This window comes from Raphanus sativus, unplaced genomic scaffold (assembly GCF_000801105.2).
Source record: "Raphanus sativus cultivar WK10039 unplaced genomic scaffold, ASM80110v3 Scaffold0071, whole genome shotgun sequence".
In the NCBI taxonomy this organism is placed as follows: domain Eukaryota; kingdom Viridiplantae; phylum Streptophyta; class Magnoliopsida; order Brassicales; family Brassicaceae; genus Raphanus; species Raphanus sativus.
Window position 1 is genome coordinate 1 of NW_026615394.1, and position 12,710 is coordinate 12,710.

The 12,710-nt window shown below is 36.1% G+C and overlaps 2 protein-coding genes and 1 non-coding gene across 3 annotated transcripts; all 3 read left to right on the top strand.

Annotated features, from left to right (window-relative positions):
* Nucleotides 1–341: 341 nt before the first annotated feature.
* LOC108815427 (uncharacterized) lies at nt 342–1,181 on the top strand. Its single transcript, XR_008939445.1, has one exon. It is a non-coding gene; the product is annotated as an uncharacterized LOC108815427 (transcript).
* Nucleotides 1,182–1,774: 593 nt separating this feature from the next.
* LOC108817020 (chaperone protein ClpB1) lies at nt 1,775–5,291 on the top strand. Its single transcript, XM_018589600.2, has 5 exons — nt 1,775–3,105; nt 3,198–3,379; nt 3,519–4,141; nt 4,226–4,703; nt 4,791–5,291. Exons 1-5 carry the CDS (start codon nt 1,944–1,946, stop codon nt 5,091–5,093), a joined length of 2,748 nt encoding a protein of 915 aa, XP_018445102.2. The 5' UTR covers nt 1,775–1,943; the 3' UTR covers nt 5,094–5,291.
* Nucleotides 5,292–5,750: 459 nt separating this feature from the next.
* On the top strand, nt 5,751–6,922 carry LOC108817025 (60S ribosomal protein L35a-1). Its single transcript, XM_018589610.2, has 4 exons — nt 5,751–5,881; nt 6,001–6,036; nt 6,298–6,526; nt 6,639–6,922. Exons 1-4 carry the CDS (start codon nt 5,850–5,852, stop codon nt 6,678–6,680), a joined length of 339 nt encoding a protein of 112 aa, XP_018445112.1. The 5' UTR covers nt 5,751–5,849; the 3' UTR covers nt 6,681–6,922.
* The last annotated feature ends 5,788 nt before the right edge of the window (nt 6,923–12,710 follow it).

Below are 12,710 nucleotides of genomic sequence, written 5' to 3' on the forward strand. Positions count from 1 at the left end.
CAGTGTCACCGTGATTTTATGACGCGTGTCTCTTCGCATTGGTTTTAGTCAAGAAAGGCACCGTTCAGAGTTTTGGATATTTCTTTGCAGTTATCCATATCTCTTAATGACTAGATAAACTCTTGCAAAAAAACAGAGACATTTCTTGCTTCGTGGTATACTCTGTTCTCTTTGTAGGTTCGGTTGTGAACTTTGGGTCTGAGATATTATCTATGTCTTTTAGCTTACCATATCTCTCTAATGCTGAAAAGAGATTAGTGTTCAGTCTTCTTTAACTCATCATTCTTTTACATCTTCTTTCTTTGAAGGGTTGTGCAAGAACAAAGGCATCACCATTTGTTATGTGGAATTTAACTTCAAAACCCAATGAAGAAGGCTTTAAATCAATGGAGAAGATACTGTCATAGAACCGATAAAAGCTCCTCTAGATGATGGAAGAAAGACAAGGAAGGAAGAAAGACTAGAGTGTCCCATTTGCTGGGAACCGTTCAACGTCTTTGAGAACGTTCCTTATGTCTTATGGTGTGGTCACACCATCTGCAAGTATTGTCTCTTGGGGCTTCAACGTGCCGTTGTGATCAAATCCTCAGGTTTTCCGTTCCAGCTTCCCTTCTTCGTTACTTGCCCTTGGTGCAAATATGCTCTCTTTAAGGCTAGTACGCATGGAGCCATCAAGTTTCCTTCGAAGAACTATTACCTTTTATGGATGGTCGAAAGCATGAATGGCTCGCGCAGTGACAACAAAAGGGTCGTCGCTTCAGAGCAGAGAGAGAGGTGTGATGATGGAGTGTGTAACAACGCTTCAGATGTGACCAGAGGGTACTTGAGAAGTGGGAGAGTTCATGGATATATATGTAAGTCAATAGCTCTTGTCGCTCGTTCGTTGGCTAAGTTTCCTTTGGTAGTCATGTTCCTGTTGATGGCTTTATATGCGATCCCTGTGAGTGCTGCGGTTCTCGGGGTCTATTTATTTGTCACTATTGCGTTGGCTGTCCCGTCGTTTCTAGTCCTCTATTTCGCTTTCCCAAGCTTAAACTGGCTGATCAGAGAGATTTCAGCTTAACTCATTGTACTGTGTGTTTGTTCCTTTGTGTTTCTTGACTTGTAAGGAACATGAACTATAGTGTCAAACGTTGTTATATTCAGTTTATACTAGAAGAAGAGAGGACTTTGATTTCAAACTATCTCTGTATGATATAAATTTAGGACCATCTTCTTTCATGATGGTAATCAATGATTACTCCTCGATTGTAAATAATAATGATGGTTATTGCTTTGGTGTCTTCATCCATCACTATTGCTATCACTGTGGCCAAATCCAATAGTTCCATCATTCTTAAAGAGAGATTTTTATCAAGCTAAATAATTTTCAAGTCCGTGACATCGATACCAAAAGACTTAGCTTTGTGAAGCAAGCCTTTGGCAATTGGCATGCACTGTAGCACTGAGACAGTTTCTAATATACAAGGAAGAACAGAGAGGATAGTATCAAGATATGGTGGGATAGAAAAATCACTCAGGAAATGGACTATTTGTTAAATATCAACTATAATATTTACTAGAACTTCTGAGATTTGCATTTAACTCCTTTAGTTCGTAGAAGATTCCTTTTCTGTGCCGTACAGTTTTAAAAGGTCTCCCAATAGAGAAAAAGGATTAATTAGAGAAGAGCACCGATAAAACAAGAAAATTCCACGTGGCATCATATAGCAAAAAAAGTTAAAATGGTTTCTCTCACTCACTTGCGATGAACTCTCTAGTACCTTCGAGTTCTAAACGAAAGAGAAGACGAAGAGAATTCTCCATCTTTCGAGAATGAACCCCATTCCCATAAAAACACCTCACCTGCCTCCTTCTTCTCTCGCAAAAAAATCACAAAGTTTCATTAAATCAATTCACAACGATTTGCTTGATTCTGATTAACTGAAGAGAAGACTCAAAAGATGAATCCAGAGAAATTCACACACAAGACAAACGAAACGATCGCCGCCGCTCACGAGCTCGCCGTAAACGCAGGCCACGCTCAAATCACCCCTCTGCATTTAGCCGGAGCGTTGATCTCCGACCCCGCCGGAATATTCCCTCAAGCGATCTCCGCCGCAGCCGGAGGCGGCGTAACCGCCGCGCAATCCGCCGAGAGAGTGATCAGCCAAGCCTTGAAGAAGCTCCCCTCGCAGTCCCCTCCTCCCGACGACGTCCCCGCGAGCTCGAGCCTCGTCAAGGTCATACGCAGAGCTCAATCCGCCCAGAAGTCGCGCGGGGACACTCACTTGGCCGTCGATCAGATCATCATCGGCCTTCTCGAGGATTCTCAGATACGTGATCTGTTGAGCGAGGTCGGCGTTGGCGCGGCGAAGGTGAAGGCCGAGGTCGAGAAGCTTCGCGGGAAGGAAGGGAAGAAGAAGGTGGTTGAGAGTGCTTGTGGTGATACGAGTTTCCAAGCGTTGAAGACTTACGGGAGAGATTTGGTTGAGGAGGCGGGGAAGCTTGATCCTGTGATCGGTCGTGACGAGGAGATTAGAAGAGTCGTTAGGATCCTCTCGAGGAGGACGAAGAACAACCCTGTCCTTATTGGGGAGCCAGGGGTTGGGAAGACGGCTGTTGTTGAAGGTTTAGCGCAGAGGATTGTGAAGGGAGATGTTCCTAATAGTTTAACTGATGTGAGGTTGGTGTCTTTGGACATGGGGGCGTTGGTCGCTGGTGCTAAGTACAGAGGAGAGTTTGAGGAGAGGTTGAAAGCGGTTTTGAAAGAAGTTGAGGAAGCTGAAGGGGGAGTGATTTTGTTTATTGATGAGATTCATTTGGTTCTCGGCGCTGGGAAGACTGAAGGGTCCATGGATGCGGCGAATCTGTTTAAGCCTATGTTGGCTAGAGGTCAGCTTCGGTGTATTGGCGCTACGACGCTTGAAGAGTATAGGAAGTATGTTGAGAAAGATGCTGCCTTTGAGAGACGGTTTCAACAGGTTTATGTGGCTGAGCCGAGTGTGGTTGATACTATTAGTATTCTGAGAGGGCTCAAGGAGAAGTATGAGGGACATCATGGTGTTCGTATCCAGGACCGGGCTCTTGTCAATGCTGCTCAGCTTTCTGCTCGTTACATTACTGGTATGTTGAGATTTTTTAGTCTTGGGTTAGATGTTGTGGCTTTTGTGTAGTGTTGTTCTTGGTATGACGTGGTTTTTTGTGTGGTTGATTAGGTCGGCATTTACCGGATAAAGCTATTGATTTGGTGGATGAGGCTTGTGCCAATGTGAGAGTCCAGCTTGATAGTCAGCCTGAAGAGATTGATAACCTTGAAAGGAAGAGGATGCAGCTGGAAATTGAACTTCATGCCTTGGAAAGAGAAAAAGACAAAGCCAGCAAAGCTCGGCTTGTGGAGGTATGAGACAGTTCTCTTCTTTCTTGAGATTATAACATTCTAGATCCTAGAAAACTTGGTTTGCTATAGAGTTTTGTTAGTTAACATCTTCTTTTGGGATAGGTCTCTGATCCTGTTATCTTGAATTATGAATCTGTAGGTGCGGAAAGAGCTTGATGACCTGAGGGACAAGTTACAGCCTCTCACGATGAAGTACAGAAAGGAGAAAGAGAGAATTGATGAGATTCGCCGGCTTAAGCAGAAAAGAGAAGAGCTCATGTTTGCTTTGCAAGAGGCAGAACGAAGATATGACCTTGCAAGAGCTGCTGACCTAAGATATGGAGCAATCCAGGAAGTGGAATCTGCAATTGCTCAACTTGAAGGAACTTCTGACGAGAATATGATGCTCACCGAGAACGTTGGGCCAGAACACATTGCGGAAGTTGTGAGCCGTTGGACAGGGATTCCAGTGACAAGACTCGGCCAGAACGAGAAGGAGAGGTTGATTGGTCTTGGCGATAGGTTGCACAAGAGGGTCGTGGGACAAGATCAAGCTGTGAACGCAGTTGCTGAGGCGATCTTAAGGTCAAGAACAGGACTTGGAAGGCCACAACAACCAACTGGATCATTCTTATTCCTTGGCCCAACTGGTGTTGGCAAAACTGAGCTTGCTAAGGCTCTTGCTGAGCAGCTCTTTGATGATGAAAACCTCTTGGTTCGGATTGATATGTCCGAGTATATGGAACAACACTCTGTCTCTCGCCTCATTGGTGCACCACCTGGGTAAATACGTTATCCTAATACTTTTCAAGACTAGATGTTTTCTCCATGAAGTTTGTTTTCTTACATGGTTGCTTTTTGTCTCAGCTATGTTGGTCACGAGGAAGGAGGGCAATTAACTGAGGCTGTGAGGAGGCGACCTTACTGTGTAATACTCTTTGATGAAGTAGAGAAAGCCCATGTCTCTGTCTTCAACACTTTGCTTCAAGTGTTGGACGATGGGAGATTGACAGACGGCCAAGGAAGGACTGTGGATTTCAGGAACTCGGTGATAATCATGACATCAAACCTTGGCGCAGAGCATCTACTTTCGGGGCTAACTGGGAAAGTGTCTATGCAAGTGGCCCGGGAATGTGTGATGCAGGAGGTGAGAAAGCACTTCAGACCGGAGCTCCTTAACAGGCTTGACGAGATTGTGGTGTTCGATCCTCTTTCACATGATCAGTTGAGGAAAGTAGCCCGTCTCCAAATGAAAGACGTCGCTGTCCGGCTTGCTGAGAGAGGTGTTGCTCTTGCAGTCACCGATGCTGCTTTAGACTACATCTTAGCTGAGAGTTATGACCCGGTAAGTCTCTTAAACCTACTTGTAACGTTCATCATGCACTTGTATGGTATTGTCTGTTGGCTGACGATATTGTGTTTGTATGGTTAGGTGTATGGTGCTAGGCCAATAAGGAGGTGGATGGAGAAGAAGGTGGTGACAGAGTTGTCAAAGATGGTTGTGCGTGAGGAGATCGATGAGAACTCCACCGTTTACATAGATGCAGGAAGTGGTGGATCTGATCTTGTGTACCGTGTTGAGAAGAATGGAGGGCTAGTGAACGCTACGACAGGACAGAAGTCAGATGTGTTGATTCATATTGCTAATGGGCCGAATAGAAGTGATGCAGCTCAAGCTGTGAAGAAGATGAGGATTGAAGAAATAGAAGACGATGAGGAAATGGTTGAGGACTGAAGTCTTTGACCTGTTAAGTGTCTCCAATGTTTTTTTCTTTGAGGTGTTTTAGTTTCAGCTTTTGGAGTGTGCAGAGACTCGTGCTCTGTTTTTTATCCTTTCTGGATCGACTTCTTTGGTGGGCTTTGAAGTATATTACAAATGGTGTTAAGCTGTAAAAAATCTACCTTATGATGAAATAAAATCAGTTTACTTATATATTCGCTGGCCATAATCTTCCCGGACGTGTTCAGACCATTGGAACTTTGGCTAATTTTCAGCATTGGTTTTTTAGCGTTTTAACGATGCCATTTTTTCCTTGGAAACTTTCACAAAATCGACACAAGATAGTCCCAAGAATGATGACCAGAGTCGAAGGAAGAAGAAGAAGAATGTTCAATAAGCTTTCTCTCGATGATCCAGTCGTCATTTCAGAGCTGCTGAACTGGTGAAGATGTTAGGAGAAAGAGAGACACGGCAGCTTATGAGTCATGACCCACAGTTCAGTAACCTCAGTTCTTGAAGATGACACGGGAGAGCAAGTACACGAAAGAGAAGTAAACTACAAGTCTACCACATTAATAGGTAAGGAAACGAAACACATTTTAAATTGTATCTTAATGGGCCCAATTTTTTCAGGGTCGTAGGCCCATTATTAACTAAATCTAAAGATGAGAACTAGGGCAACACGTTATAAACTCGTGGTTATGTTTCAGTGTTTGGCTTCTCCGTTTTCATCACTAGCAGCAGACTTTGCGTTAATCAGCCGACGCGAAAATGGTGAAGGGACGCCAAGGAGAACGTGTCAGGTCTTTCTTCTTCTCCTCTTATTGTTCATCAAGTTTGGCATAAACCCTAGTTTTCAAATCTTGGTTGCTCATTTGCCTCCTGTTTTACTCACTTGATTGTCTTATCGATTGTATTGCAGACTCTACGTCAGGGGAACTATCTTGGGATACAAAAGGTGACACATTTACTTTATAATCTCTATTATATTCACTGTATACTGCTCACTGGTTCTTGATTTAGCTCCAATCATGTAATGAACAATGATGCTTAGTTTATGTAACTCAAGCTGATAGGATCTAATTCTCAACTTAATACCAGACTTTGTTCCTAATAGTTAGCTGTCTAAATTTTCTTAGAAAGTTGTACTGGGTTCTGCCTAGTGGCTAGCTATTTGATACGGTCCCAATGGTCTCTGACATTTTTATTTATTGTGCAGGTCGAAGTCTAACCAGTACCCAAACACATCCCTTATCCAGATCGAAGGGGTCAACACTACAGAGGAGGTGACATGGTACAAGGGAAAGAGGATGGCTTACATCTACAAGGCTAAGACCAAGAAGAACGGTAGCCATTACCGCTGCATCTGGGGAAAGGTTACAAGGCCTCATGGTAACAGCGGTGTTGTCCGTGCCAAATTCACATCCAACTTGCCTCCTAAGTCCATGGTAACTTGATCAGATTCTTTAATCACCTTCAAAATTATTATCTTGTTTTATATGTTAAAATCTTCTGCTTGGGGGTTCTTAAAGTAGACATCTTTTTTCTTACATTTTGCAGGGTATGAGGGTCAGAGTCTTCATGTATCCGAGTAACATCTGAAGAAAACTTTTATTTTAGCTGTGGTTTTTGTTCACTAGTTTGTTATTTTGTATTTTTGATATTCGAAAGCATTTTCTTTTCTCTGTTTTGAAATGTTTTGGAGATTCTCTCTGGTTTTAATCGCAAAATTAGAATGTGGTTTCTCCTTATAATTGAGTTGGAACATATGAATATCACTGCCTCTATTCGTTTGCATGCTATACGATCTATGTTGAAATATCAAGTACTGTTTAGATGTGGTATACTGAATAGTGACCCTCACTCCAACAAAGGTTACGACAAACAGAGTAAGAAGAAGTCTCGGGTTCATCTTCATTGAACACAACAAAATCTGGGATGATCTAATATTAAAATTAGGGTTCATGTTTTATAAAGAGAACAACATTAAAATTAGGGGTTTATGATCTGATAGGCGAAGGATCTTGAGAATTGTGGAGATGAGAATCAATGATGTTGTAAGAGGCTGAAGGACGTAAGGGGTAGAGACTGAACGATGTTTCTCTTCTCACATATTTAAAACTCCTTAATTTTGAAAGCTCTCCAAATAACTATCGTAGAGGTGGGATTTCATCATCACTATTTTTAACTATAAAAAGATGTAAAGTCTCCCCAAATCCATTTTATATTTCTCTTTCAAAAATTTATTATAGTGTTCAATAACACTAGATTTGATTTGGTCTTTATGAATTACTACTTGAATAACAGAACATTTCAGATGATTTTTGAAGACTTCACTTAAATCTCAAATTGAATAACATGTGACTAGGTGATCATCCGCGCCCTGCGCGGAGTGAACGGACTAAAAGAAATTATAATTTTTACTCTATAGATATCGAAACATAAATAGTGACATATTTATTATACATGGTATAGATTATAGCATAAATAACGTTGATATAGAGATTAATGCAAGAAAAACTAATTTGAGATTAAAAGTTTATTGTATTTTTCAATCAACAAAAAAAATTACTGAAGTATCCGGATAACGATAATTTTATTATGTTTGACAAAAAAGTAATTATCTTATTATCGAAGTTAAATCGTTATATTTCGTTAAACTATAATGGTTTTGAAGTAAAAATTGTAAAATAATATAAATAAATTGAAGTAAATAATATTAGGTTGCAAAACAAAAGAAAAAAAGTAACTGATATGAATTTTCAAATTTAATGGGCTTATTAGGACTCAAAATTGTAAAAGAGATCCTTTGTCGAACCTTAATATCCATTAGACTCAAATACATATGAGCCTTTTTTATTTATCTTTTATTTATTTTTATTAAAAAGTCTGGAGGGGACATGAGATTAAGGGCTACGGTTCGGATGTGTTCGATCTTTTTTCTCATCACATGATATATCTAGATGTGTCAACAAAGTAAGGTTGTAAATCTCTAATTGTTCGTATATTTCCAGACAATTTTGTTCAGACTTTTATATAATTGGAAATAATTATATGTATAGTACGAAAATTAAGGAAGCCCACATTAAAAATGATTTTCTCCTTAAATTAAATCGGAAAAATTATATGAATTTCTAAATTTAATGTCTGTCACCATTTCTGATAGTTTCGTAATCAAAAATTTTGTTGCAAAAATTAAGAGATTGCAGGAAATTTAATAGGGAATTCCTTTTTGAATGTATGTTATAATATTTCAAGATTGCTCATAAATTTTAATATATGACATTTTGATTTTACAATATAAAACAGTTTATATCATCCCAAAATAAATGTCATGTATTCCATAAAATACAAAATATATTAATAAAAATAAAAGTCACATACCAAAGTTTTATAATCATATTTTCTAGTTCCTAGAAATGCATGTATCATTTATGAATCGTAAATAAATTGAATATTATAAAATATGAATAGTATATATATAGTCAAAACCCTATCGGTTGTGACTATATATAAGGCTATCCTATTAGTTTCATATAGGTTTATAATTGTAGATTTCAAGATAATTATAAAAAGTATTATATACATATGGCAAAATTAAGGAATTTCACACCAAAATGGTTAGTTCTTTAAATTTAATTGAAAAGATATATAAAATTTCCAAATTTAATGTCTATCACCATTTATGATAATTTTGTATCAAACATATTATTGCAAAATTGAAGGGATTGCAAGAAAATTAATATGTAATTTTTTTTTAATGTATTTTATAAATTTTCAAGATTGCTCATATTTTTTTATGTATGACTCTGATTTTACAATATAAAACAATTTATATTTTCCAGTCCCAAAATAAATGTCATGTATCCCATAAAATAAAATAAATATTATTCAAAATAAATGTCATGTACTAAAGTTTTATAGAAGAACATAATTATGAATATTTTATATTTTCCAGTCCCTAAAAATTGTCATATATCATTTATGAATCGTAAAGAAGTTGAATATTATAAAAATATGAATTGTATATATAGTCAAAATCTATCAGTTGTGACTATATATATCAGATTATCCTATTAATTTTGTATAAAATTATAATCGTAGATTTTCATATACTTATAGAAAGTGTTATATGCATAGGGCGGAAATTAAAGTAGTCCACATTAAATGATATTCGTCTTAAACTTAATCGGAAATAATTATATAAATTTCCAAACTTGATGTTTGTCACCATTTATGATAATTTTGTAATCAAAAAAGTTTTTTTTGCAAAAAATTAGGGATCGCAAGAAATTTAATATGGAAATCATTTTTGAATGTATTTTATAATTTTCAAGATTGCTCATAAGTTTTTATATACGACATTTTGATATTAAAATATAAAAAAACTTATATTGTCTATCCCAAATAAATGTCACGTATCCCATAAAATACAAAAATATTCGTCAAAATAAATGTCATGTACTAAATAGAAGAACATAATTGTGAACTGTTTATATTTTCGAGTCCCTAAAAATGTCATGTATAATTTAGAATCGTAAAAAAAACTAATATTATAAAATATGAATCGTATATATTTAGTCCAAACCCTATCAATTGTGACTAAAGATATAAAAAAAATCAGTAATTGATCGTCCCAAATTTATAATTTGGAATGAATCAAGATATTCAAGATTTTATGATATATATTTTCCATGTTTGGTTACTAACCGAATGTTAGCACGACAAAACAACTGAATAAATAATATGTTATGGTCGTGGATAATTATAAAGTGGAATGTAGCATTCGAATCGAAAATTAATCCAATCACGTTTAATGCTAATACAATATCAATTTTTGCGTTAATTGATATAATAAACACTTAACTGACATCTCCTATCTTTACTTGCCTTATTTTTTAAAATTGAGCAATAAATTTAGAGCTAAATTAGCATGGAGATCAAGAGAACATTCAACTTTCCCTTATTTTGTATTAATAATTGAGAACATAATTTGGAAGGTCAAAAGGATGAAATCCCCGATTACAGATTACTTGCGATAATTTCTATTATATTCCTTATTTTGGTGGGATTATCGGCTGCAATAATATGTAATTAATACTAAGTGGCAACATTTCCACACAGTACAACTGGAAGACGGACATCACTGAGAAACCATTGAAAATTCAAAAATTAATAATCTGTAATAGAGCAAGTGTATCAAAAGTATTTTTCTAAAATAACAACTAAGTCACGAAAATTTGAATATGATTTTTAAATAGAACTTACTCTGCATCACGTATCAGCAATGAAATCTTCGGGATATCTTTTCCATTAACTGAAAACATCTGAATGCGACCCACTTGCACAACATGTCCGATGACATCTATGTTAACCAAAATGGATTAGTAAAGAAACTATATAACAATACGCTGCTTCTTAAACAATATTTGATACTTCATTAACAAAAAAAATTAGAATTACCAATCAGAATATGAGGATTAAGCGATCCATCGAGGACGTTTTTGAAAGACACAAAACAAAAGACAACCATTTGTGTTGGGACTGAACGAAATGAAAAACCACGGGTTGTTCGTTACTCACCTGGCTTTCTTTTTATAACAAATGTCACAAAGAGTTTTTATAATTATTGTAACTAAAAACTAAGAATATGCCTCAAACATGAAAAAGTGTAAGAAATATCGCTAATCATATCAATTAAGCCTAACAATTAGGTGGTGATTGAGTTAATACGGAAAGATTGCGATCTGATTAGGGACTGAATCCTAAATCAATCATGCTTTGCGAGATTTCATATTCAGGATACAAACATAATTATTCCTTGACTCGCATACCAAATTGGGAGATTTTATATTCATGATTTGCGAGATTTCATATTCAATAATGGCATTTTTTGGGATATGATTATGGTTGTATCATAAAAATAAAAAAATATAAAAATTACGATAAACATAAAATATAAAAATAATAAAATATAAAAATTACGATAAACGGATAAAATATAAATAAAGTAGAAAATATGACAATTACCACTATTATAAGTATGAGCATTATATTAACAATAAATATATAAAATATATGTTCTTGGAAAAAATATATATATGTTCTTTTGTTGCAACAAAAAAAAAAATATTATGTTAGTATGAGCATTATAACTTAAGTTGAGAAAGAATACATCACCAAAATATAAAAGAAGTATACATAATGTTATTGTCTGTATAAACATAAACTATAAAAGAGTCGTATAAAAGTGTCATTTCCTGCGAGCATTATAACTATTAACTTCTGTATAAACATAAAATATAAAAGAGGCATATAAGATGTAGTTTATGGTTTAGCATGAACGTAAAGCATTGGACACTAAAAATAAGCACATCAATTCGACAAAAAGCATTCTAGGCAATAAGTTATGCTGGATATTAATAACATTTATTCACTTTTCAATATAACATATGTCCATTATAATGGCATGAGAGGTAAATATTCTAGGTAAAGATGGGCTTTTGAAAAAATGGTGTGAGGTGAAATGTGGAGATGCCACATAGGAAATGGCACATCTTTATATATAAAGTATGCTTTTTATCTCCTTATGGGGAAAAATGCCATGTGGCATTTTTTTTAACCATTAAAATATTTGCTCTAACTTATATTTAATGGGTTTTAATTGGTGTTAATTGTGAAAGGCATTGAATTTTTAAACTTTCTTTCATAAATGTCCACGAGTTTATAACAGTGTTTTGAATCCGATCCGGATACGCGGTTGAACCGGTAGATTTGGTAACCCAATGTAATCAAATTTTTTTTTTGACAATATTAATCGGATTTAGGTTTTTTGTAAAAAATCCAAAATTTAAGAACAAAGAAAAAATATTTGATGGAATGTAGTAATTTTATAAAACTATTATTTTGATGTTTAAAAAACATTTTAAAATATTAACTTTAGTTTTTATATATTTATTTTCATTGCTAATATATTATTATATAATAAATTTAAATTCATATTAAATCAGCGGTTGATCCATTTGACCCAACGACCCGGTAAATCGTCTGATTCTGTATCCAAATCAAATTCAGAACATTGCTTTCACAGGGTTCTTAGAATTTGATGTTGACGATGGAGAATAGGACCTCTACAATTCACCTCTTTGACACAATCGACGTAACCGTTTCATGAATCCAGAAATCTCACTCATCTCACTCTCTCATATTGAATACTTATTTAATTCATGCTTCCTCAGCTTCATTGCGTATGTATAGACGGTGTGAGAGCTCGGGTGGGAATCCTTTTACTTCCATTTTCAGATTCAATGTCGAAGTCCCAGTTTTATTGCTCGGAGTTAAAGACAAGCCGGTATAGAGATGTTGTTAAGACTAGGATACGACAATTTTGGCAAGCCTGAAATGTTAAGAAAAAGGCAAGCTGTTGGAGTTGATATGTTGTTAAGACTTCTACTCATTGCATTTTTTTTCTCGAGCCGTACGAGGCCAAAGCCTCTGAATACGTTTCTCGGGGGGGGGGGGGGTATTCATATACATCTATCCCAATGAGCCGTTTATCGAATCGTTGCAATTGATGTTCGATCCCGAAGAGAAGGAAGAGATCTTCGGAAGGTGGGGTTTTATTGATTTCCA